General features: G+C 37.3%; 1 protein-coding gene across 4 annotated transcripts in view; it reads right to left on the reverse strand.

Annotated features, from left to right (window-relative positions):
• Positions 1-408: 408 nt before the first annotated feature.
• Positions 409-27,094, reverse strand: part of LOC135466787 (neuron navigator 2-like) — a 195,840-nt gene continuing 169,154 nt past the window's right edge. For 3 of the 4 annotated variants that reach the window (XM_064744503.1, XM_064744476.1, XM_064744485.1), the window contains exons 13-28: positions 24,294-24,377; positions 15,261-15,414; positions 12,514-12,659; positions 10,795-10,964; positions 10,251-10,392; positions 7,838-7,988; positions 6,702-6,799; positions 6,362-6,451; positions 5,217-5,310; positions 4,846-4,920; positions 4,510-4,681; positions 3,731-3,946; positions 3,072-3,340; positions 2,170-2,288; positions 1,586-1,795; positions 409-765 (exon numbers count right to left, since the gene is read on the reverse strand). In XM_064744503.1, the coding sequence (XP_064600573.1) occupies positions 631-765; positions 1,586-1,795; positions 2,170-2,288; positions 3,072-3,340; positions 3,731-3,946; positions 4,510-4,681; positions 4,846-4,920; positions 5,217-5,310; positions 6,362-6,451; positions 6,702-6,799; positions 7,838-7,988; positions 10,251-10,392; positions 10,795-10,964; positions 12,514-12,659; positions 15,261-15,414; positions 24,294-24,377 (2,325 nt within the window). In that variant the 3' untranslated portion in view covers positions 409-630. Of the gene's footprint in view, positions 766-1,581; positions 1,796-2,169; positions 2,289-3,071; positions 3,341-3,730; positions 3,947-4,509; positions 4,682-4,845; positions 4,921-5,216; positions 5,311-6,361; positions 6,452-6,701; positions 6,800-7,837; positions 7,989-10,250; positions 10,393-10,794; positions 10,965-12,513; positions 12,660-15,260; positions 15,415-24,293; positions 24,378-27,094 lie in introns of all 4 variants that reach the window. The other variant, XM_064744493.1, reaches the window with a different exon arrangement.

Consider the following 27,094-nt stretch of genomic DNA (forward strand, 5'->3'; position numbering starts at 1 on the left):
CTGTCTTTTCAGCATCTACATACAAGTATACATCACTCTCAGTTCCTTCATAAATTCAGATTTCAGACTCATGGGTGCAGAGTTCATGAAAAATACTGATATGACTGGCAGTATAGTTAAGTAGGTTTGGAAGACTGTCTTCCTCAGTCAGCATTTACAGGCAGTGACACAAAGGACTGACAATCCTACAGTCAATTTCTGATATCACATCCTTCTGGCAGCTCCTTAAAATTTCAGCACCAGATCTTTTGTCACCACCCATCATCTGACGTTGACACAACATCAGACGGACAATACAGTTCAAGGATGAAGACGTCAGAAATAATGTGCGAGCAATACCTTGCATCACACAGCATTACCAAGCTTTGTTGACAATTGATCATGTACAGTTATTTTGCACAGGTTCTGGCGTTTCACCTTGTAATCAATGTCTAACATCACAAAGACTATGCCTTATTTGTTCTCACCAGTTTGTAACATGTTCATCGTGAACACAGGCATAGCAAGGAGCTAACAGATATTTCACTTGATGCAGCATTTTTATGTTGATAATGAATTGTTCTAGCAGACAATCACATGACTCAGCACTTGATGTTAATCTGCATCTCACAGAATCAGCACTGGTCTTCATCATGTTGACTCGGCACTGGATGTTGACACTTCCTGAATGATGCTGCTGTGGCTATCCAGACTTGTGGAATCACTGTCATTGCTCTGGGGGCTGGAGTAACTAGCAGCCTCCTGTAGTCTCATCAACATGCTCATCTGCAATAATATATGGCACAGAAATAACAAACGGTAAAAACACAACCTTGTCTCATGCCAACTTCAATTTTTGAGCTATTTTTAAGCCAATAAAAAATTATATGGCTAATGCATTTTACACATTATTTCCACACTTTAGAAAGACAAATATCCGGCTTGTTTAAGGTTTGACAAAACTGAATTTAACTCTACATCGATTTCAATTATTTTAACATTCAAACAGTTGGAATCCTCTTTGCTTGACTAAAGTTAAAATTAACTTCGTCCTTCTCTGAAAAGTACATACCAAAACCATCAACTCTTTATTTCAGCCAAAACTGAAGTTCTACACACTTATTACACTCAGCTAAAAATCATTATCTGTTAATGGATTACATCAAAAACTACTGTATCAAAAGTAAAAAATAGTTTCTCATTTCTACATTACATAACACCATGCATGTTTTTATTTCATTTTCTATTTTTTACAGAAAATATAGGAACCTGTGTCATTTAGTAATTTAGCTTCATGTTTTTAAACCTCGGCTTAGTGTGCAAAATCCAAACTATATTTTTCTTTTCATAACTTTAATGTAAAATGAAGGATGCAATTAGCACATCATTTCATTTTTTAAGTAAAAGGTTTCAAAATCTACTACTATAAAATCATCATGAAAGATTTTTTCCATTAGATTAGCATTAAAACCAGTTCTAATGATTGTTTTGTCATACATTTACAGCAAAAATAACACAGGTTCCTTTTGGATGACAACATTCAGTTCACACCTTTTTTCACAAAGCTGTAAAACATGCATAGAGTCAGAAATGTATGCTAACCTACCAGGGGGTCCCCTTCTCCCTCACTGGTTGTCTCCTTTATGGTGGGGTTGTTCTTGATCTGGGGAGGGGCCACACCCTGGGTGTCAAAACCCACATCCTCTGGGCGGAGCCTAAGGAGTGATGGCCAATCCTGGTTGCTGTTATTACTCCATGGATATGTCTCAATCACCCAATCAGCAGGGTCCTCCCATGGAGCTCTCTTGCCATACATCTGAATCACAGGCCAGAATATACATAAAAACTCCTGAACATGAATAATATTGCAATATTGCAATATTGCAATTCCACTAACTGAAGAAAAAGAAATATTCTGTCATAATCTGGCAAGGCGATACGAAAAAATTTGTGATAAGACAAGACTCAATGATGCAAGAAATCAAAGTACCCTTTGTTCTTTAGTAGTTTTTACACCAAATTTGATTTTTATTGTGCTTCAGGCCTTGGCCTCACTCATCATTTGCTGTTGCAAGTTGCTATATAAGCACCCTGTCCTCTATGCATATAGTGTTCATCTTACCACCTATACCCGCCTTCAAAATAATTTTGTTATTTTAGAGAAAGTGAGACAAGGGAGATAACTCCTACCTGTAGTCCTTCCCTCACAGCCTCCAGGAGGTATGGTATAATACTGTAATTCCATAGGTCAGTAAACCAAACCTGGGAGCCTGCTATGTCCATGGGACAGGATAAGAACAAGCGTGGTCCTGTAATACAACAACAAATGTTATCGTCAGTTGTCCATCTTGATCCAAATGAATGATATGTTCAAAAATAAATGAATGAATGAGGTTGAACATTTCCAAAGTAAATCAAGAAAAGTCATTACATGCAAATAGCAGAAGAGTATAAATCTGTCTGGGTATTACAGTATGAAAGAGTACTGGTATAATAAAAATTTCTGTTACGATGTGGAATTTCAGTGATTTCAAGTGGTCTTGCAATACAGCAAACACTCAAAGCAAGATGGAAAGAAAGAAAATCCGTGGAGATTCCTAGCAATGTGAACAGCAAAGCTTGCGATTATGTAATGTGTTCAGACCGTAACATAAAGAAAGCCTCCAGGCTGCTGACTCCTTTTTTCCATGATGTAAGAAATTCTAGATAGTATGTAGTTATTAGTTCAAGGTTAAATGAATTGATATAATATTGGCCTAATGACCATCTTTTCTCAGAACTGAGTTCCCTTTCCATTGTATTTGCATCTTGTATATCTGTCTCTATGCGAAACCCTCCCTATTACACCTCTGTTTATAAAGGAGACAAACCCAGATAATGAACTGTTTTTTCCCCCCTTGCACTGGCATATATCATGCTTGCGCATGTGGTTGCCATTCCTTTCAAATATATATATAAAGCTTGCCATATGGGCATAATAATGCCAATTAATAATGCCTCTTCATCTCAACCTTAAAAAAAGCATTCAAACACTATGTATTTTAACTCCAGATTAAGACACAAATAAAAGTTGAGATGGCTCCTTTACTTACCAATGGTAACATCTGAAGAGCTGTGCGTCTCCAGGAATTTGTTCAAATGCTGCCAGACCTTAGGAATCCAGTCAATGATTTTGTTGAGGTCATTGTTCCTCGTTCCCATCCTGACCTCAGCCTCCACAAGCTTACGCCTCAAGAACCTCCCTAGGAACCCCTTTACGGGTTCCATATGGTTGGCACAAAGAACCCATCTAAAGTTGTGGTGCAGCTGTAAGTTTGTTGTTGAACAGGTTGCCTGGTTCATTGTACCAATTATGTAGGGACTGTAAGAAAGCATAAAATTGAACTAATAAATTGTAGCTCTTTTCACTTCATTGTACATGAAATTCCCATGGCGAGAAATAATGTGTAAGAATTATAAAGATCAGCAACAAAAAGATCTGGTTTTATAGTCATAACATCATGCAGTGACATAATAAGGGGGAGTTCGGCCAAGATGAGTTATTCCCCTTGGAGCAGCCTCCTGATATCACATTTTTCTTTCATAAAACAATGAATATCAATAAATTTATGGAAATTTTTTTTCTACACAACCTCCAAATATAATAATATCAAAAAAAATCTACACCATAACAAATTTAAAACATATTTAAATTTGCAATCAAGCACTTATATGATGAAAATATCATAAACTACAGCAAAATTATATTTACCATTTCTGATACTTGACACTGAGGAATCCATTAAAGACTTCTCCTAGAGATCCCACATGGTGCAAGTTATCCAGGATTATAACACTGGGGAGTTCACCTACACTTGTACTTTCACACTGCTCCGCGATGTTTGACAAATACTGGCGTAGTTCTTTAGCAGACTTGTGATCCACGTTGAATGTAGCGATAGATCCTGCCGTCAGCTTCTTGCCGGATCTGCAAAGTGCGATGGTGCATAACACTGTACTATTTCCAATATTCACAAACAAATGGATTCACTTTCAACAAAAACAAAAAAAATCAAGAGAGGACACATTAAGCATACATGCAGACTTTTTCCTAACAACTTTTGACATGCTTTACTTTAAGACTAAACCAAGAATTTGTGCCACATTATTATGAGAACATACCAACTGCATATCAAGTGTCTGAACATCTCATTTGGAGACAAATATCCAATAATAAATTTTTGCACAGTGTCATGTCAACCTCTGGCACAGTTAAGACAATACACTGAAAAAGTGACACTCCTCGTCCACAACACTGCAGACATCTTGCAGGGATTACATCGGTATTAATATTTTTTCTATATATATGATCATTTCCTTTTTTTGTACAGCAAATGCTGACTGCTCTTAATATCACAAAATGATAGCTACACTATGATGCATAAAAGAAATGATTTCCATTTTTGGTGTTCCGGCAAGCTGAGTGACAGATTTCCCTGTTATCATTATTATTGCTACCTGAAAACAAACATAAAGCCAACTGTGTCTTACCTGAGTACGAGGTGCTCTGACAGTTTCTGGGCCAGATATGTTTTTCCTGTACCACTAGGTCCACACAGAATGATCCGTCTGTGCTCCAGTAACAGTGATACATATCTCTGCACAATGCTCTTAGGGATGAGGGTCTCAAAGGCCAGGGAATCCACACTATTCTGATGGGTGCCTGGATTGTCAATAACAACAACAATCATGTGAGCAAAAATAACAAATATGAATGAAAACATAGCTACAGGTATATTCTGCATTTTTGCATTACACCTTTCTTTAAGTGAAAATTTGCCTTTTGAACAGATCAAAGGCAATACCAATGTCCAAGTTTGTGCTCACCTTTCAAGCATATTCCTATTTGCATTGTATCTCCAACAAGGTACCCTACAGGTAACAATTCTGGGGTCTCTGCATCTACAAAATTAAGAGCAAACAAAGCTAAATTTCATGAATAACTGTTTATTTAATTATTTGCCCATTTGATTGGAGTTTTACGCTGTACTCAAGAATATTTCACTTAGATTTATTTATTTATTTGGTGTTTTATGACGCACTCAAGGCGGAAGTAAAATGTTTAGGATGTTCAACAGTTTATGGGTGATCATATTATTCAATACTTCCAAATATCCTATATTCCTTTAAAGCTGAAGACATAAACTATGTCTGATGAGTCACTGTTCAACAGTCAACTGTAGCAATGGCCTACGTACCTTTAGTCCGTGTTATCTCCCCCACATGGTAACTGTACACACTTTCAGCATTCAGCCCCAGGTTTGTCACAGGGTCTACCCTCAACACATACTCCTGTAAAATAAGAACCAAATTAATCACGTAAAAAAACAATATCATGGTGAACACAGAAACATGCAACAGTCAACAAGTGAAGAAAACATGCACACATACATGTGCACCACTACTGAAGTAAGTGCACACTTTAATTTCTAAAACAACTTTCTTAACAAATTTTTACCTCTGGTCTGGGTAAGACGTTTAAAATTTGGTCTAGAGATCCTCATGTGTAGGCCAAAATGCCTCAATGGGATTCATAGCATATTTAATTTTTCCAAGTTATTAGACGATACAATGTATATATACCACATTTATATCAGAAATCTTTCAGAATATCTAGCATTTTCTTCATTTTTATCAAAAGAAATTAATACTTGTTTTCACCAGTTTTACAGAAATACTATTCAGGATATCATATCACAGGCTAAAAGTACACACCTCATGCAATGATTGTTCTTTTTCCATTGGTGCATTCACAAAGTGATATTGAAGAATGCTCTACGCACAAGTAACCAAACACTCGAGAACCTTAACTTTTCTCCTTTGAGACTTATGGGAATATATTTACATAAACAAACAGTAGTTGTATATCAGGCTTTTCCCAGGCTCCAAAAAGCCATTGACGCAGCAAATGTAGCATACAGCATTTCAGACAGTTACCGCTTAGACACCTATTGCATAACAGTTACTGTTTTCTCACGAAATAACTTAGAGGGAAAGTAAACTCGAGATAACATATCAGTTTGCAGAGCCGACAGACATGGGGTAAAACAAACACGTGAAAATGACTGCTTCTTTTATACTTGTTTACTCAAGATTCAGCTTTTCAGTAAGGTCAAAAATGTTAACAGAATTTATATATAACCAAATTGCCCTTCATGAAAACAGTTTAGCTGCATCGTAATAGTCTGGCATACACCCATGGGTTTTACCAAACTGGCAAATTTGTGAAAAAGTCATACAGTAATTTTTTTATTTGTTTTTCATACAAAATGTTCAAAGTTGTGCTGTCAGAATGGCATTAAGACATAATTTCTAATCAAACTGCATCACTGAAAGAACTTACCTTAAATATTTTCCGCACAATGCTGTCTAAGATATCCCACTTTGTTTTCCCACTTACAGATAGCGACCCAATTAAAGTTTCAAACAATTTCTGCAAGAACAAACAGTACAAATTTAACTAGCAATCCAAGGCTTCTATTGATCTTAGACAATGGTACATCTATGTTTTACTTTTTTTATTAACTTTTTTTTTAAACCAAAGCCTGAAAAGAAACAATAACAACAATAGCAAGTCTTTTGTTTCATAACAATGAGTTCAGCAGAACAATAACCATCTGGTTTAACAACAATAATTCAAAAGACAAATGACTTTACTTCAAATCAGACAACGCACAACTTACCTCTACCCTCTTTAATGGATCTGGATTTGAACCCAGGATTACTGTGATGGTTACCCTTTTCCCTTCACGATCAATGTTTTCTTGAAGCGTCAATATATCTGCAGCAATGCAAATATAATCATATTTACAATCTGAGTTTATGCAGACAATTTACTTGCAACAATTTTTATATGATATATAGTTGTATTTTGAGCAAGATTTTTCTATCCAAAGAATGCCAATTTTTTTCTAGCTTTAACAATCTGATGTCTATTCTTGAACCTACTCGACTCAGTCTAGAAAGTACAGAATTTGAATATTAACACAGATATATTTATACTTCCTTAAATGTCTGGCAAGAAATCAAATAATCTGACAGGGTGTCAATAAAAAAAGCCCTTTTTTTCAGGAATGCTTGTCCAATAATTGTGAAATAAATCAGAATTTGTTGGATTTGGAGACAATCAAATTTGTATCTATACATGGTGACTTTTTTCTTGGCACAGGCCTAAAGCATTCAGATCCTTTTCTTAGTCAGAAGCAGCAATATTTGTGGCAAAACCTCACAAAAACTGTTCAGTAATGGGGAGCCTTTCCCACCTAAAATAATCTGAGATTAATCTGTGTTGTGTATTTCTCGTTCTTGCCTTTGCAACAATGATTTGTGGACAAATTGGTACCGTAGTACTACATGTATGTATTACAAGGAAACAACTGCCATTCTGACTTGGACACCCCCCCCAACCCCAACACCAACCCAGGTCACCACTGCGGCTGAAATGCTACCAGTATCACACTGGCATCTTCTCCACAAAAAGATTAAATTTTTTTCAATCAAGATACATTAATACCTTACAGTGGTCACTTTAAAGAAAAAGAAGCCCATCACTTCCAACGATAGTGGTAATATAATATATATATATATATATATATATATATATATATATATATATATATATGTAACTGATGTATGCAATATGATGTATGATGCAGTGCTTTAAATTCAGAACATACACGTACACTGTCCGTCCCTAGGCTCATTTGCTTTAAGATTTCAACATGAACATGACAGCAATCTAGCAGCAATGGATATGGCCATATGCTGTGATTCCCACTGACAAATCAGTTGGTCTTTCACTTTCAGTTTATTGCCTCACCTAGGCTGCTCTGTTCCCCCATGCTGAGTGCTCTCTCCAGAGAGTCACTACTAGACCTCTGCTGTAGTGATGACTGCGATGTGTTTAATGACCGCGAGGACATCATTTTATGCAGACGGTCATTGTCGGCTTTGAGAGCACTCATCTCATTCTACAAATAAAAATCAGAGAGACGCTGATGAGGATGAGTCCAAAAAATGTTTATTTATTTATTTGATTTGTGTTTTACGCTGTACTCAAGAATATTTCACTTATACGACGGCGGCCAGCACTATGGTGGGTGGAAACCGGGCACAGCCCGGGGGAAACCCACAACCATCCGCAGGCTGCTAACAAACCTTCCCACATACGGCCGGAGAGGAAGCCAGCATGAGCTGGACTTGAACTCACAGCGCATTGGTGAGAGGCTCCTGGGTCATTACGCTGTGCTAGCACGCTAACCGACTGAGCCACGGAGGCCCCTGAGTCCAAAAAATGAGAAGATAAGAAAACCTAAGAAGAATTACTGAAAATCATCAAGTGCCAAGGACATTCATTATGATTGACTGACTGACCAACTGTTGTTTAACACCATACTAAAAACCTTTTCACTTTAGGTATGATGGTGCTTAATTTTAAGGGTGGAAACACATGTTCAGTCACCAAGTGAAGATTAATTTACCACTTGTACAAAGTTAAGACAGAATGAAAACTAAGCTTTTTTAAACTAAAAAAGTAATATCAGTTTCTAAGAAATTCCTACTTCTAATTTTCATCAAAAAAAAAGTGTGAATGGCTGATATTACTGTACACTGTGTTAATTCAAACAAAGAGACACAGAGTATATTTATTTGTTTGATTGGTGTTTTACACCATACTCAAGAACATTTCACTTATACGATGGCTGTCAGCATTATGGTGGGAGGAAACTAGGCAGAGCCCTGGGGAAACCCATGACCATCTGCAGGTTGCTGACAGACTTGACCTAACAGCGCCCGCATTGGTGAGAGGCTCCTGGGTCATTACTCTGCGCTAGTGCGCTAACCAACTGAGCCACGCACGGAGGCCCCGCACAGAGTATATCTCATACACTGATACATGCACACAAAATGACAAAAGCAAGCAAGCCCATCAACCCATGGAAATACAATTTCAGTTTTGAGGTAAATTCTTCTGAGAGCTAATTACAAAAGACTTAAAAGGTTTGAAGACCAACTTTTTTTTACCCTTGCTAAAGAAAAGACTGTTTGCAAGTGAGGATGCTTAAAATGACATAAACCTTATGAACAGAGAAATGTTTTACTATGCAGGGAACTTCTAACACTCCTTCAGGCCTTCAACAGTGAAGCAATCCAAAGTTATATGCCCTTGTTTTCTTTTCCTGTAGTATGTCACACTTTTTCAAGTATACTTGTATGTGTTCATAAAACAGTTAGCACACAAGCCCTGCAGCATTACAGCCAAAAGTGATGGGTTTTCTCTGTAATTTGGACCTCTGTGTGTAACCAGTAAGACTCTCTCTGAGAGATGAGCGTGCTGTTCACTGTAAGAATTATGGACAATGACGTAGGTGGACATAGTTTTGATGTTGTGCAGTCTTCAGGGGAGATTACATGCAGGCTTTGTCATTAAATGACAAGTGTAAAGAACACGCTGATAACAGTTCTCCAGCTGTTGCAGGATAAGATCATTGCTCTTCATCATACATAAACAGCTCCAAAACCCAACATCTGTTAGGGAGCATCAAGAGTGACAGTGGCAACTCTAGAATTTCACCACGACAAGATAAATCTCCAGCTCAACCAATATGGGGAGTCCACCTCTATATAATACCTCAACTGGGCTTTTTTTTAACCATGTTGTCTGTTGTAAACTGGCTTTATGTTGGCATAACAACTGTCTCGTTTAATAAAACCTAAACTGTGGGTTAATGTGGACATCCCAATGGGGAGACAAACTTACAGCTGCTTTTAAATAGCTTTCTGTTTCTGGTTGCTTTTACACACAAGCACGGTGCATCAGGCTTTTTGTTAACCGGACTGAAGACTCCTGCATTGTTTTTCTTTCTTCAACAAATGTTGAGTTTAGATAAAATGTTTGGTTCGAGATAAAAAAAAGCTTTTAGATTTGTGGGGATAGAAAACGTATCTTGACACGCCACACAAAGACTGAAGTTTAACCACAGGCATGGCTGAAGTAATAAAGAATAAAACCTAAGCAATTGTGAAAAGTTTCTACAGAAGAAATGTTTCAGCAAAAGTAATAGTTTTCAGGATGTAAAATTCCTGCCACCATTTCATTCACTTTTTCACATGAAGGAAGCTTCAAGTTAGCCTAAGGCTATAAATGAGTTATCAAGATAGAAAATACTTTCACTTAAAATTTGCTCCTTCTATTTATCATGTCTTCACACAATTCTGCAGTCCTGTCTTACCTTCATTTTGGACATGGTCTCCTTGAGCTGTTCTAACTGGTGGGCAGAGGTCAGGGCTTCCAATCGTATGTCTGTCAGTTTCATGTCCTTTTCTCGCAACTGTTTCTTCAGATCTGTAACTGAGGATGTACCCTCCTCCACCCTGTTAACACAATTACAGATAATCAGAGATAGCCTTCTTTTTCAGTAAAATTTCACAATTTTCCATTGGACTTGGAACTAATTAAGAAGACACCCTCTCAACAAACTTTTTTATTTAATGAAGAAAGACATCCTCTCAACAAACTTTTCCATTTAACTAAGGAAGACATTATCTCAACAAACTTTTCCATTTAACAAGAAGAAAATCCTCATCACAAAGTTTTAAATTAAATTTTCAACTAAGAAAGACATTCTTTTATCCTATTCAACTACATGTAAACTCTATGCAATATTTCTCACTGACGTTTCATTTTTTTTACAAAGGTGGCCAGGGAAGGTCCAAGATATGAACTACGTGAGGAGATCCAAAATTTGAACTAAACAAAAATTTAGATTTACTTACATTGACTGTGATCCCTTCAGTGGGGAGCCTCCAACCATGTGATTTTGCAAGAGGGGAGAGTTAGGGGCAGACATGTCTGAGTGAAGACTAGCCGTGTCAGGCTCGCAGTCAGACATTGAACCGTGCTTGCTCTTCTTCCGTGAGAACGCTTTACTGAAGGAGCTTCGTAACTGAAATTCACAAAAAAAAAAAAAACACAAATCAATGAAATTTACTGCCATTATAAATAATGTGGTTAAGTTCTACTAAATGTTCACCACAGTCTAGCTCTTCCAAAATCTTCAAAGACACAGACACATTGTGTGTCAGTTTTATCAATTTTGTAAACATGCAGAAATCGGTGTTCTATTTGGTAAGTAAATATCTGGCTAAGTGCCAGAATGCAGTACAGAAAGCCCTTCAACCAGAAGAGAAATTATAATATTATTTCCAAACAACTTAATCTTGTCTTGCATTTGTTACCAAAGCAGACACTGTATACCTGTTAAAGGATAAAATCAACATCAATCTGCAGAAAACATCGTTTAGACTTTATGGCAACATTTGCTTATCTTCAGCAGAACTCATAGGGCAATACAGAAGCCTGGTAAAATATTTGTACTGACATGGTTTAGCATCACATCTTTCAGACTGAGACCATATTTATATAAGTCGTCATCGGTTGGACACCAGCACTGTATAAACAATACTTCCCCACTAGCACATGTGCAGCAAGCACCCCAGCACCGATCTTTTCATGCCTACATGTACAAGAGCCTACCCAGACAACCATATTACAAGCCATTACATAGATTGGCCCTGTGGAACTGTTTTTTCTCATAGTTCCTTTTCGCTTGCTCTCTAATTCAACCCAGCTGCTTAATGGAATTAGTTTTGGAATTAAATACACCTCCACCCGCTCTGGTATGGCTTGTCCAGTTTGTATGCCATACAAGGACTGTCTCTTTACCAAGAGTTAGTGTTTTTTATTTGTCCTACCTATTACTTAGGAGAGAAACTTCAGAAACTGTCAACTGCTAAAACCATCTTATATGCTTCATATGTCAACAGGCAATTAGTGCAATAAAATGTCTCTGCTTTACGACAGTAAACTGTCTTAACTCTACAGCCACTTTGGATGCACAAATATCTAAAGGAACTCCATGATTGATGAATAAAGCTTGTCAAATATCTGACAGCACTCTCGAACATTTTTTCTGCCAGAATCGCCAAATCTATAAATCTGTCAAATAAGAAGACATTACTCACATAACATTACTCTTGTCAACAGATCTTAAATCCCAGACAATTCAAAAACAAACCTTCTTAAAGACCTCCAAAGGCAGGTCTGACAGCAGCATACCAATTAACTCCAAACTGGAAACTTTGACAATAGAACGCTCTTGAGGCAATATCTATGTAGGGGTTAGAGAACTGTATTTCATGTAATGTTCGGCATTTTTAAGTAACACCTTTTGCTCGATTCTATGAACTGATATGTGAACCTTTTTGTGAAGTCTGATAAATTCCTTATCACAAAAACTTTAGTGTTGGCATTTAGGGAATCATTTTAAAGCCTTCATGGGCTTCTGAAAGTGCACTGTTACATAATGAACTTAAGGTTCAGTGGTCTCTCCTGTCACGCAATGATGGCTTTGGCAAAATACACCTTAACTTTAAAATGGCCGGCTAAGACTGACTTGTCTTAATAAAAATTGCAGTTAAAAACCTTATACGTACCCATCCTTTCTTCTTCTTTTTGGATTTGCAGTCGCCGTCTGTTGCCGCTGACTGTTGACTGGTGACGCTGCAGGCACTGGAGAGACTGTTGATACTGGACATGCTGTCAGAGGACATCTGACGGCTTATACTACGTCCATCTGTGCCTGAAACACATCAAGCCATGCTCTGTGACTAACTCTGTTCCCAGCTCAACCTGCTCCACCATCCCCCCTTCTACATGATATTGTTTATCTTTCTTACTTACACTCAGCTATACACAGTTACAAGTTAGAGCAGCATTTGGATCACATGTGGGTTAGCCCAGACTCTGCAGCCTTGGTCTCAAATGTTCCACCCTAACTCCTACATATTTCTTTCTCAAAGAAATACATTTGGCGGCAAGTTTTTGGCATAGCAACTATAATTCATTCACTCATGCTCCAGCAGAATGAATTTGATTTTGACTTCAAATTTCTGTCAACTCCCATAACTAATGTTATAACCTTAAAAAAAATGACATGTTTCAAAAAATGATATAGCTGTTTTTTGGAGAGTTAAAATATTTGTATTCTGACTGTGTCTACAGACAATAAGGAACACTCTCATACAGAGATCGAGAAAAGATCTCGAACATTTAGGAAAAGGACCATGACAAAAATAGCTTCGTTAGTGTTTCTTCAATTTAGCCTAGCTTTGAGAGTATTTGGCAGGCATTTCCATACGATCAGTCACTAAATGACAACCTACTGGTACACTTGGCTTGTATAGCCAGTTGCCCTGGATAATTAGGAACAATTGGCTGCCTGCTTCTACTACATATCGACGATACAAGCCAACCCTGGAAATTCACAACTATTTCTAAACTACATAAACAAATAGTAATAAAACAATGTTTTTGAAACCTAAACAACATATTCAAAAGATAGTATATCCACTGATTTATGCAATGTGCAAGAGAATGAATGCCACTCACTTTTACTATGAAAGAGCAATTCATTTTCAGTATAAGAGGTTGCCAGCGTATAAGTCAATTCAGTTATAAAGCTTATATGCTTGCAGTGTACAGCAACATATTGCTGAGCTCTCCAAAGTTAACATAACCTAGCTTTTATCAGGTATGCCTTCAGCTGGTCAGAGCAACCCATATACATCACAGGTGTATTTATATTTCAAGTTGGATGACTAACAACATATCTCAACAAATGTTTAGAGAGGGTATGGAAATAACTGGTAGAGTAATGGAAATCTAGCATATACATGTAGTCTAGTGGAGTACACAGTTACAGGGCTGCTTTCGTCTTTTACTATTAAAACCAAGGTCAAGGGTTACGTAACTCCCTTCATCCTTATTTTTCCAGCATAACAGAAACACCAAACACAGTGTCCATTTACAACACAAAGTCACTTCTGCATGTCTTCAGACAAATAAAAAAAAAAAAAAGAAAAAAAAAATACAAACATAAGAGTTGACTAAGAAGGATGTAAATTTGATGGTTTGTCAGCAATAATCTGTCCAATTACAGAAAAAAACAAGACAAGATATGTGAGAGAGGCTTGAGCATTTCTTGGATGGTTTACATGCTGTTAAAGTTTAATGGGAACCAGAGGTTATTGTGTCTACAACCAGGCTGTCCTGACTTTAGCCAGCATGCTATCAGATAAGGACTGGCCTTAATGCCAGATAACATCCATCTGAATGATCTATTACACATGGACAGATTGTCAACAAAAAACTTGTGAATTACAATGTTGATGGCAGCCCTTGATGGGAGCAGATAGTAACAGGCACATTATAGGTTGTGGTGAAGACAGCCTCAGTGCACCAGAAACACTGAAGCCATTGTTTGCCAGCTGACACTGGAGTACAAGTACAGCTAACTAATAAAACTCTAACATCTGCAGAGTATAGCAACAGTTAATATCTTGTAAATGTTCTGCTGTATAACACCTCCCGGATCTGACATTTCTTGTGTTCTTTTTTGGTTTTAACATATGTTATTGTATAATGAGGTCTCAATCCAGTATAGTTTTTAATTACACTAGATTACTGAACTCCTACATAATACAGATGAGTAAAAAGGTTACAATTAAGGGCTGTTACATTCACATTAAAAACATGAATAATTCCTATTCAAGTCTGAATCCACTCTCATCACCAGGGTGAGCTACATGTAGTTACAATTATTTATTTATTCATTTATTTTTTTTTTTTTGATAGGTTTTTAGCAAACAATACACAATGACTTTTTGCTTTTACAAAGTTAATCACAGGTTCACAGGTAGAGTAATCCGGATTGCCTGATGTAAACAAGCAGCTTGAATTCATGGAATTTATCACTGTATTTGTCTGCACTTGCAATCTACCAATACCTGGCGTTTGGCAACATAATGTCATTGATATTACTATGGAAACTAGATAAGAAACATATTTATGAAAGGGGGCCTCCGTGGCTCAGCTGGTTACCATGCTAGCGCAGTGTAATGACCTAGGAGCCTCTCACCAATGTGGTCGCTGTGAGTTCAAGACCAGCTCATGCTGGCTTCCTCTCCGGCTCTACGTGGGAAGGTCTGTCAGCAACCTGCGGATGGTTGTGGGTTTCCCCTGGGCTCTGCCCGATTTCCACCCACCATAATGCTGGCCACTATTGTATAAGTGAAATATTCTTGTGTATGGTGTAAAACACCAATCAAATAAATACATAAATATTTATGACAGCGAGATTGTCTACAATGAAATTTCAGCCCACAACCAGGAGAATACATACCGTTTACATGTAAATGTTGATCCTTGGCACTGTGGATGACAGGCGTCGAATGTTTCTGTGGCGCATTCGGACTAATCAGAATTTCTGGGATATTTAGGCTGCTCTGGCGTTTCAAGGCTTCTATGGTGGCTCGGAGCTCATTCAGTTCTGAGTCCTGAAAACAGAATGGAAATAATTTGTATCAGACATGAACCCACTGTTTTATCAAGCAGACAAATCACTTGTAAGCAGTCTAGTAAAGATGCACTCACTTCCATCCCTGCAACTCGATGGACGGGAAAACCCACGTTGTTGTCACAGTAACACAGTTACACCAGTTTGCACAAAGGATATATTTACACAAATTTGTCACTCTGCGTTGGGTCATCAAGGATTAGAGAGTAGCAATACCACACACACTGGCTGTCACGCCTAAATTATGGAAGACACGCAAAAAGCATACATTTGCTGCACTAGCCCTGGTCTGTCATTTTTTTTTCTCAGATGCAACACAGACTGTCAAGCTTAACTGTCAAACTTTAAAACCAAATATTTTTAAAACCAGGTACAACATCAGTCTCAGAGTGAGGCTGGCCATGCTGTAAAACAGGACAGACCTGATGTACTAGATTCTTACAGTGCCACACTTTTAATATTAAGTGAACATACCCTCACGAACTGTCTGTACATGTACATGCAGAGCAAATGCACGGGCAGTGGCAGTTCTCCTAGACAAGCTCATACTACAGTCTTAACCATGTGTAAAAGTAGCCAAGAGGCGTAGTAGGATAACCTGACACATGTCGTCAAAGTCCATTTTAAACCTTGATGAATGGCTGGCATGTTGCAGAGAAAATGGAAAGAGTAACTCCCATCCAAATCTTGCTATACCTGTAAAGAGTAGGCCAAGGCTCAAGTGCCAAGCTCCCGGGCATACAGCATTGAACGATAGACAAAAAAAAAAAAAAAATATAAAAAAACACAAACAAAAAATCCCCACTTTATACTGTATAATGCCTAGTTGTATACATAGGGAAGATACATTATTCTACCAATTTTTCTTCTTTGAACTGCCCAAGTGCTTGATTCCCATTCGAGAAATGGTCTGAAATAATCTTCTACTGGGCTCTCATTCCACAGACTGTCTAACATGACCTGCTTAAGCCTAAAACAAAAGTTCTCATCCACTCGCTGGAATAATATAATCCACTTGAAGCTCTCATTCGATAGATTACATAACATAATCCACTTGAAGCTCTCATTCGATAGATTACATAACATAATCCACCTGAAGCTCTCATTCGATAGATTACATAACATAATCCACCTGAAGCTCTCATTCCATAGATTACATAACATAATCCACCTGAAGCTCTCATTCCATAGATTACATAACATAATCCACTTGAAGCTCTCATTCCATAGATTACATAACATAATCCACTTGAACATAATACTCAGCCATCCTTCCAAAGATCCCATAACTTGATCCACTTGAACATTACACTTGGCTATCGGTCTATAACTTGGAGAACGTAATTTACTTGAACATACTGTTCATATGTACCACTTTACAAATCCAAACCCACGAACAGTGATCCTTTCCGTTTTCTCACCCAAACTCAAGGAATAGTGTACATGCCTCTACTCCAGTGAAAACATAACTGTTCTGACTGCAATCAAACTTCACATCATGAAAAAACAACCACCTCACACGCAGACAGACGACAGGAATTCCTGCACAAGCCAGCAAGGACAAAATGGTTAACCTTGATGAGTTCCACGTTGAAGTAATCCACATCACATCAGCTTAGTGACTATTTCTGCTTCACCAAAAAACAGGCATGACCAAGTTATTAACTAGATGTGGAGAACTTCAGTTCTGCAGATCAGAAATTGCAAACTTCAAACCAAGCCAAGGTTCTGGTGTTATCTGCCCAGTCACTCATTAAGCTTAGAACTTAGTGCCCAAGCCCCAGACATTACCACATTGCCTTTCCTAAATGTATCTATGCAATAACCAGCCAACTACACGTAACTAGCTGTATTTAATCTAAAACAGCTTTTTTTTTCACCTGATGTTGCAAAAACCCCACTAGTGTATCTGGCCAAACTAAAAAGCTTTTCTCAGTATATGCCAAAAGATGTGTCAGTCAAATTCCAAGACACTGTCTGCAAACCTGAACAATGACATGTACACCATCACTGGGGGTAACCTTTGATGTTCACAAGCATTTCTTGCATGATTTTCTATAACCAGAACAGAACTGATGGCCTCAAGTGTGGCGGGTGCTAAGTGCCAAAATTTGTGAGAATGTTGAGCTAGGTGGAAGGCTGCATTAAGATCTGTTTATTTTTGCACTCTGGTAAGAATGCGCTGCTTGCCAATTCTGTCAGCTAGGCACAGTCACGTCAGATAATGGTGTTTACCTCATTAATCTGCTCGTGGAATCATCTGACATCGATAAATCAGATATCACAGATCCACCAGGTGGAACACACTGTAAATTTTGAAACAAGGGATCTTCAGCTTGATTCTTCATGTTTCAATCACATTATTCTCAGGTACCATGGATCCTACATCTACAATTCTCCACATGTACATTATCTGTTACTTACAAACAACATCAATGTCGAAATAAGTTTTTCAATTCTTCAAACATTTTCAGTATGTTTCAGTGTGGTATTTGCACCTTTTTACTTCAAAGACAAAAACTATACTGGTTGCGCTGGCCAATTTCAAGGCTTCACACAGAAGTATAATTTAATCAGTCTACACAGAATAATGCCTGCAGTAAATGCTTGAGTAAACATCTTGCAAACGTGCAAAAAGATTGAAGATCGAATTACAGTATCAGTTGCTATCATATGATACTGACCGAATCTAAACTGATCAAGACTTGAATTCAGCCGAAAGCTGCCTTACACAGTTCAAGATGCTAGGAAAACAAAGTACAATATAATTTAGAATCTGTGTTGTAAATTTCCCAAGATAAAATTGCTGGGTACTTTATACACGAAGGCAAATATAAGTTTACAGAGTAGCGCTAATTAAAACCATATTAATGAAGATTAACCGTATACAAAATACCAACCAACATTTTCACACTTGGACAGTAATGACCTCTAAAAAAATGGCCACATTCCAAGGTCATGGAAATGTAAACAAAACTTCTACTTAATTTTCAATCAAAGAAAGCTGATGAAACTTGTCAATGTAAAATAGTTTGCCACCTTTCAGTTAATTTGATTTTCTTGTGGCATGCTCTTTTATATATAACTGAAAACCGTGTTCCAGATGGATGATCTGCAGGATATGCTGTGCTTTCAAACCACTAAACATACCCAATTTTAAAAATACTAGTAACACAAATAGTCTACCTTAATGATGAATGTTTAGAAAAAAATTTTGGAGAGAGAAATGAGGATAAAATTCATGCTTTTCACAATCTTCGTTAACATTTAGTTGGCAAGTTAATTTGAGCGAAAATGCTAAAGAAACCAGCAGAGACTGTGATTACCACTACAGACATGCCCTACTCCCTTAATTAACCACATCTATTTTTTTTTGTTAGTGTGAGTTAATTTTTTTACTCTCGTAAATTTCCCCATGAAAGTATCCCTGAGGTAAAATGCATGCTGTAGCTGTCAGATGTTACATAGTTGACCTCCGTGTTAGCAATGTTAGCAATGTACGGCTTGTTATCGCTCTCATCTAATACCTCCCCATGTGACCCAAGTTTGTACCAATCATGCTCGACATGATGGGAGGAATCTAGCCAGATGTAACATAGAAGAACACACGTGCACTGCCCTAAGGATTTTCAACAGCCTTATATCCACCCATCTCACAGCTGCACGGACAGTCTATATAATAGGAACAGGACTCCTCAATCGAAGAGACATCAGGATTGATCCTAAATACTGATAATCTCGTCAAACCAGGATCCATGAAGTATAAAAGCTACTACTATAGATCCAGGAGCTGAAAATGCTACCCTAAACCCACAACCTGTTCGCATATGAGAGAACAACTCTCAGTGCAATTTAAGCACATTTTAATTTGATTTTGAAGACAAAACTACATTGCCCGGATTGGCCAATTTCAGGGCTTCACGAAAACTATAATTTTATCAGTCTACACATATAGTGTCTTCAGAATACACTTGAATAAACACCTTGCAAACACAGGAAAAGGTTGAAGAATTACAGTACTTCACCTCCCCTCCCCTCCAAACTTCTTTCAGAAAACCTATATATTGTATTCCATCCAAAGTCAATGATTTAACTTTTACTGTCCTTTAAAAGAAGTTTTCAAGTTTGTTTGGAAGGCTGGATGATATCCTACGGGAAATATGAAAGTGTCAGCATAAAAAAAAATAATATTATATAACTTTATTAAATTTGCCCTATTTTAGACTAATTTTTGGGTAAATAGAGTTTACATAAAAACTCTCAAAATTTAGAAGCAGGGAAACATCTGCATTTCATGTCAAACTGTCTACAAACAGAAAGCTATTAATGTCAAATGTAAAAAAAATTATGGAGTAATTGTTGCTTTTCTTTTCCTGAATAACTGTATCTAAATGTCAAAAGAATATTTTTTTTCAAAGATAAATGCCAAAGTTCCAAATACATGCTTGTTGAATGTGTCTGTCTTATTCCCTTAAACATAAATTTGCAAATGGCCTTTAAAATCCTAATTTAACCTAACAATTTCAACAGTCTAATGACATATAGCAATTCAATGAGGGATGATGATATTTAACTCATTTGGCCTTAATCTACATAATGCTGCAGTCATTACACAGTGATCTTTTCCTCATCATTTAGCTCCTATACTGAATGTAAATTTGTCACCAGCCCAGTTTACAGGTTATTTATAGCCAGACATTTAGGTGCAACTGACACACATATATACATATAGGGGTGAGAAAAATCTATCATAATGAAGTCAAACAAGACAGGAAATTGTGTCTGCTGACATAGGTCAGGTTAAAACCTGATATTAAACAAGTGTGTGGGAAAAACGTCACCTGTTGGAACGGACAATTGTATTGTGTGACAAATGTTGTGAAATCTCTCTATTTTCATTTCATTTCAGCCCACGATCTGGCCATAAATCAGGATCAAAAGGTTGTGAAATTTTCAGTTGACTGTGCCTATCATGATCTGACTACACATGAAAAATTAACGCTCTCTGAGGTCTTTTTGTGACCACAAAGAAAATATAATTAAGAGAATTTTGCCAATCAGATTACTTTCATTACTATTTTCAACAGAATGTTCTTAGAATGTGCACATATTATTTGGCTTTATCTTGATTAACACAACAAAGTCTTGGTTAAGTTTAATGTATTTTTCTTCATAAACAATGGTTTACTTCACAAGTGTGAAATAAACAAACACATGATCCAAAAAGAAAGAAAAAAAAGACTTTCATAGATGTCCTCTTTCAAGGTTGCAATCATTCATCAAGGTTTCTTTCTTACTTGAAACAATCATCACAGCAGCCAATAAAATCTGCATGAGGGACGGCAGATGATGAGGAAATGGGAAATGTTATGATTGCTATATGAGGGAATATTCAAGTAGGGAAACTGGGCCGTACCTGTCACACAAAAAGCCAACGGAATTTCTGAGCAAGGGATGATGGAAGCAAGGATCATATCTGTCACAAAAGCAGTCAATGAAATCTTTGTGCGAGGTGATGCCAGACAACAATGAACTGGGATGAGCTTCATACAATGGCTACTAGGGGCAGTGGAGGATAATGGATGATATTTGTTGCAAAAGCAGTGAATGAAATGTTTAGGTGAGGGATGCCAAATGACACTGGAACATCATGATTTGAACAAAATGGCTGTTACAAGAGGGATGATAGAAGTGAGGAAATTAGGACATACTTGTAACTTTCCGCCATGTTTCGAGTCCTGATAATCCGATTGGCCAGAAGGACATCAGGTACAACTGAATAAATGGTGAAAGAGTGTGTCAACATTTTCAAAACAATATTAATGTATATCCGTGTAAAGGCATCATCCCATACTGAGCTTAGACATCACAGTTAATCACAGTCCTAGAGCTGTTCAGTTTCCAATTTTTCTTGAAGTAGGTAATCTCTACCTGGACAGCACAAAGTAAATAACATGCAATGGCTAAACAATAGACACATAATTGAAACATATACAAGTTGAAGAATCAATGTATTTTTTTTCTTAAAACCAATTATACACCTACATGTATAGCATTCCACAACAGTAAAGGGGTCTTAACTAGTTCAACAGTTTTAAATCAAAGTGCATTTTAAAGCTGCCAATTGAATGACATTAATCAGTAATACTGGTTACCAGTGAACCCCAATTGTAACCTAATACCTGTTACTAATGTGACAAGTACACATGCAGATGGGCATGAATGTATGTTCACAGCATAGATGAACATAACATGTACCTGCGGCACAGATTCTTACAGCCCAGTCGAGTCATAACACTATCATTGTTTCAGCATGAGTGTAAGACTCAGAAAGATAGAATTTTCACAAACAAAAAACACAATGTAGTGTACAAAGTATTAAGGTATGCATGCATGTAGGCCCCCTATGCTATAGTCAGCAGAAGCCTACAAACCTTCTCCTCCCACTTTTATATCCCTCCCCCCCCAACAATGAACCACTAACATTGGTAACGGGTGTCTCCAATAACAGCACAGTCAGGGATCTGCTAAGAACCGATATTGTAACTGTTGATTCAGATGTTGTAACGGTGCACTGGGCTATATAACAGATGGGAGGCCTGTGGGAAGCTGGATGGAATGATGTGTTGGGTGGTACGCCACCTTCTGTGCTTCACGCCTTGTATTATGTACCATTAGACCTCATACTTGTCTGCAATATGTATTTATTATTCTACCAGGGTTTAATGCCTAGATGTCCTGTGGTACAATGGTAATAGAATATAGGCGGAGTGATAAAACTACAGAGTGTTTAACTAATATATGTTCTTTCAAACAAAAACACCATGAGACTAGCATGCTAAAAACCCTGTAATAACTGCTAATCAATAGTTCACTGATGTATTATTTCATACCTAATCTGACTAGAAATGTATAAACGGATAATAATACAGTCTGTGACCACCCTGGTGACAGCCATAATCTGGACCAAAATCACTACATCTTTAATCCTATTTATTCGTTAATTCTTATTCTGAAAACGTGTCAAACATACTGAGGCTTTTGAAATATTATAATGTAAGTATTAAATCTTTAGCAATACTCTCTGAACATTTAAATCCAAAGCACTGTGTCAGAACAAGTTTCATCTCACTGGCAAACCTCTACTACGACCATGGCATCAAGATGCTATCTTTTTTGACTGTCTATGACTGTCTACCTTTAGACCTTGGGATCAAGCACCAAAGTTCCAGGATGGCTCTGCTGGAAAACCTGACAGGTGGCAGAACCAATGGCCCATAAAGCCCCAGGAGACATGTAGGCAAAGAGGTAAAGGCCTGACCAGGCAAGTCTGGGGTGTTGTTGAGTTATCAGGAGAGATTCTGTTACACCGCCACACAGTCAGGTGGGATTGTGCTAGTGGTCTTCCCTGCCTCATTAAACAGCCCCTTTTGCCATCCACAACTGCTCTTCAAGTTTCTCAAGCCAATAAAACTATGGTCTGGGATCATTCGTTATCAGCACAGTTGCCATATATAAGAGATGAAATGGCCTCTTTAGTGGCTGGTTATCGATAAGGCAAGGACCATCAGGAACCATCCTGACAGTCAAAGCCTTCAAATATGTAGGCCTCAGGAATATAACGGGCCAAGAGCTAAGAGACCATAATGGTCAAAGGGGATCCAGGAAAAACATCAGTAGAGGGTAAATAAAGCCCTAGTTCCTTGTAACCAGAAGACACCTCTTGTCCCATGGCTTTAGAACTGGCTTTACCATACCCAATAAATTCTACTGACAAACTTGATTTAGGCCACTATACATCAGACAAAGTCTCTCCCTACACAAATGGAGCAACAGTAATTTTGTAACTGTCTCAGTTAAGCCCTACAGTGTACATGGGATGGGGGGAACTGCCCGGAGAAAATCAAGTTATACTTAGTTCATAGATCTATTGCTCCTGGATTTCAGGCCGATGCACATCAAACAAATCAGCCAAAGTAACAGACGTCAAAATATACCATTCACTTATAAACTGAAAATTCAGTGAACTCTCTGGAAACACTCATCATATAATCAGTCTAGCTCTGTCAGAAATATGACTGCTTTACACACTTCCGGTACATGTCACCACATTCTCTTTACTCGTAATCTTATGCCATCTGGAAATAAAACTGTGGCAACAACAACAACTGCCTGTTCTGTAGTACTGCCTTCAGGCATTACACATTTTAACATCAGGTTTGGCTTTCAGCCTAAGGGTTATTTGTTGATTTTTTGCAGCATCTGCCTCAAATATGCTGCTAATCTAACTATTCAAACATTGATGAATTTCCTTCTGAAAATACCCAATATCTTATTTCATATTTAATAAAACATTAACAGCATTTGTGTTTGGATATAACATGTCTTTTTCTTTTCTACATATAAAACAAAACACCCTGTTTGCTTAATGCATCTATTATACAATGATGCTACGTGCAATTGTGTGAGACAGAGTGCTTTTTCAAACAGCAGGCTTAACATGACAAATCCACATCTTCTTAATCACCACAAAGAAAAACACAAACAAATGTTTGTAACAGCAATTCACTGCTACTAAAACTGTGCTATCCTTACTGGCCTAGTTTACATGCTTTCTTTTCAAAATGAACAACATACAGATCATTCCTTTTGCGCAAACTAAATGCATCTGTCACTAAATTTTTAGTCAGCTAATTATAGAAGCCTCTAGTGTAGACGTTATGTTTTCAAAACATTGTCTATAATATATGCTTTATGGACACTTCAAAAGGTGAAAGCACTGTGCAGCGCTGTAAATCAGTGTGAAGAAAATATGCAAAAGATTAAGGATGTATAGCACAGTAAAGGTGGAAGTCTTACCTTATGCTCAGCTGTAGTGGTCAAATGCTGGAGCCTTGCTGTCATATTGGATAAACTCTGTTCAAATGCTGCCACAACATGGGCCTGGAAATAGACCGAAAGATAAACCATCAGAAAATCAAGAAGCTATGTTTATTAATAATCATCTGGCATTTGTTTACACAGGGTGATGCTGAAAAAGGGAGTGAAAAGGGAAAAACAAAAACGCCATGGTGCTGATAACAGAGGTTAAGGTATGAAAAGTACAGGATGAAGAGGGACTCTGACTGCCTCAAACTTTCTGTTGTGAGAGGCCTACCCAAATTATCACCATAATCACACACAGTGAGGTGTTTTTGTTTCCCCGGGTCTATAATGTAAGCTGTAAGATAGACATAAATAAATTACCACTTCACATTTGATAAATGTCTGCCAAAGCGCAGTGAAATGTTAACTAACTCTGTCAGTAAATACCCCAAACGTTTGCAAGTTCCGCCCCCTGGTAGAGGGTAGATAAAACCAAGTTCATCACAATATAATCATTTATTTCTTTGATACATGTAGCTGCTTTGCACCTTACAAAAGGATAACTTAACAGTGCCACAAGCTTCAACTTCTGCGAAAGGCCAGAAGACAAATGCTCAACTGAAAATTTAATTTCATTTCAATTTCACAAGCAGTAAAATATATATATATATATATATATGGTAAATGCTCAATTGAAATTTTAATATAATTTCAATTTCATAAGCCTTCCATGTCGGAAATGTGTGTGTGAATTTATATATAAAGCCCAAGGACAGCAAAATCTGATATATCTAATTTCAAACATTCCTTTCAAAAGGTACCCCACAGTCACAGTAATGCATAAATTTAATTAATCAGAAATGCAAAGGAATTTTATATCAATCTAGATAAGATCTAATTTGCTATACCAAACTGAATTCTAAAACATTCAAATTTCACTTTAATTCCTCTAATATGAAAAAAAATCAGATAACTCACAAAATGAAAAATGTAATTCTTAAATTCTTCTTCAAATATTATTCAAAATGCATAGAGAAAAACGACTTAATTAAACTTTGTCAATGGAAAACTCTGCAGAATGATAACCAGAAAGAGGACAGTGGCATGCACATATTACAAGCTAATATCAGGTGTGGTGAAAAAAAAAAAAAGGTGTCTGTTACAAGCCACAGACCAGGATTGTCTTTCTTACAGCACAGGTTCACTGAGGGGCGTGGGAAATACATGTGAAGACAGATCAAAGGAGCATCATGAACCAGAAAAACGCACAGACTGCTACTTCAGTGAAGCAAATTTTACCGCCCAACAGGTCAAAACATCCATACATACCAGGCTAAAGACAGCTTAGGATTCGGATTTGAAATCACATAATTTTGGCAAACATCGCATAATACACACACAAACGATGCATGTAAGTCCGTGTGTGCAGACCTGAATTACAGATATTCAGCACCTAAATAACTGCTAGGATTTTCATCAGTTGGCTGATTCTAAATCTTTAAAGAAGTTCACTTCTTTAAAGCAGGAACATTCAACCTATTGCACATACAATACCCGTTGAAAGTATGCTAATATAACAAAGAGCAAATCAGGTCTGAAGATAGAAAACACCAAACATCAGGTACTTACTCACTGCTAAACATACTCAGCTTTTTAGATTAATACAAGTGATTGAATCTGAATTTAAAATGGCTGACACTATTGGGAAATGAATATTCATCACTTAACTTCAAGCTACACTCTCCAAATAAAACATTTCCTCAGCTGAAGAATAGCCTCCAATCAGTAATACAAGTCACAATCCCTCTAGTACAGAATACATGCAGCCAGTCTGACCGCATGTAATCAAAATGCAGACACATGACCCAGAATCTCAATTAGTCTCCACTTGTGTGAAAAAAAGCACTTGAAGTTGTCAGTGAATTAACAAATCAGTCCCCTCATCAACCCAATAATGAAGATTTCAAAGCACAGCATCTGAGCATGCCTAATAATGATCCATCCTTAGTTACCATGGTAACAAAATGGCATTATGAAAATCTAATGTCAGCTATTGGGAATCACTTATAATTCCAAAATGTTGAGTCAGTTTTATTTTCTGAGTAAGAGTTCACTTGAGCATAAGAATGACACGAGAACCATGTAATAATTACAGTTGTGGCTTGTGGGGGGTTTGCTTTCAGGGTGTGACCTAAGCAAATGGCAAGTCATAATTCAATCATTTCAAGGTCATATGGATGAATGAATGAATGATTGGTGCTAAACATCACATTAACAGTATTTCAGTCCCAAGTGGTTAAAAGGCTTTGATGAAGAATTAATTCTTATGAACGTGAAAAAATAAAAATGGTGCAGTTCTCAAAAATATAGGCAAAATTAAATTTAAAAAAAAACACATTTAGATTACAATATATTTATGAAATCCATAGCTGAGATTTTAACAGTTTCAACATACTCAATGAGTGAGACAAAACATTTCTATACGCACATCACTGTTAGATTGCTTTTCCCCAATACATGTACTTCTCAACAGGAAAAAGTGCAAACACTGAAAGAAAACTTTTTGGCATATTAAAGTATGTATAAACTGTGTGGAGAGAACTATCTCAATGACCAAACCAATGTGCAACCCTCTGACTATTCAAAATGTGGACCACAAGGTCACCAGTTTGCCCAGATGACAAGGGCAAAGGAACAAGTTCCAAACGCAGACCACAATGCCAGTCCGTCCAGACACAAACGGTCAAAGTACAAAACCCCAAACAGGCTTCAAGTTCACCAGTCTGCCCAGATGA

Source organism: Liolophura sinensis, chromosome 1, assembly GCF_032854445.1.
Source record: "Liolophura sinensis isolate JHLJ2023 chromosome 1, CUHK_Ljap_v2, whole genome shotgun sequence".
In the NCBI taxonomy this organism is placed as follows: Eukaryota; Metazoa; Mollusca; class Polyplacophora; order Chitonida; family Chitonidae; genus Liolophura; species Liolophura sinensis.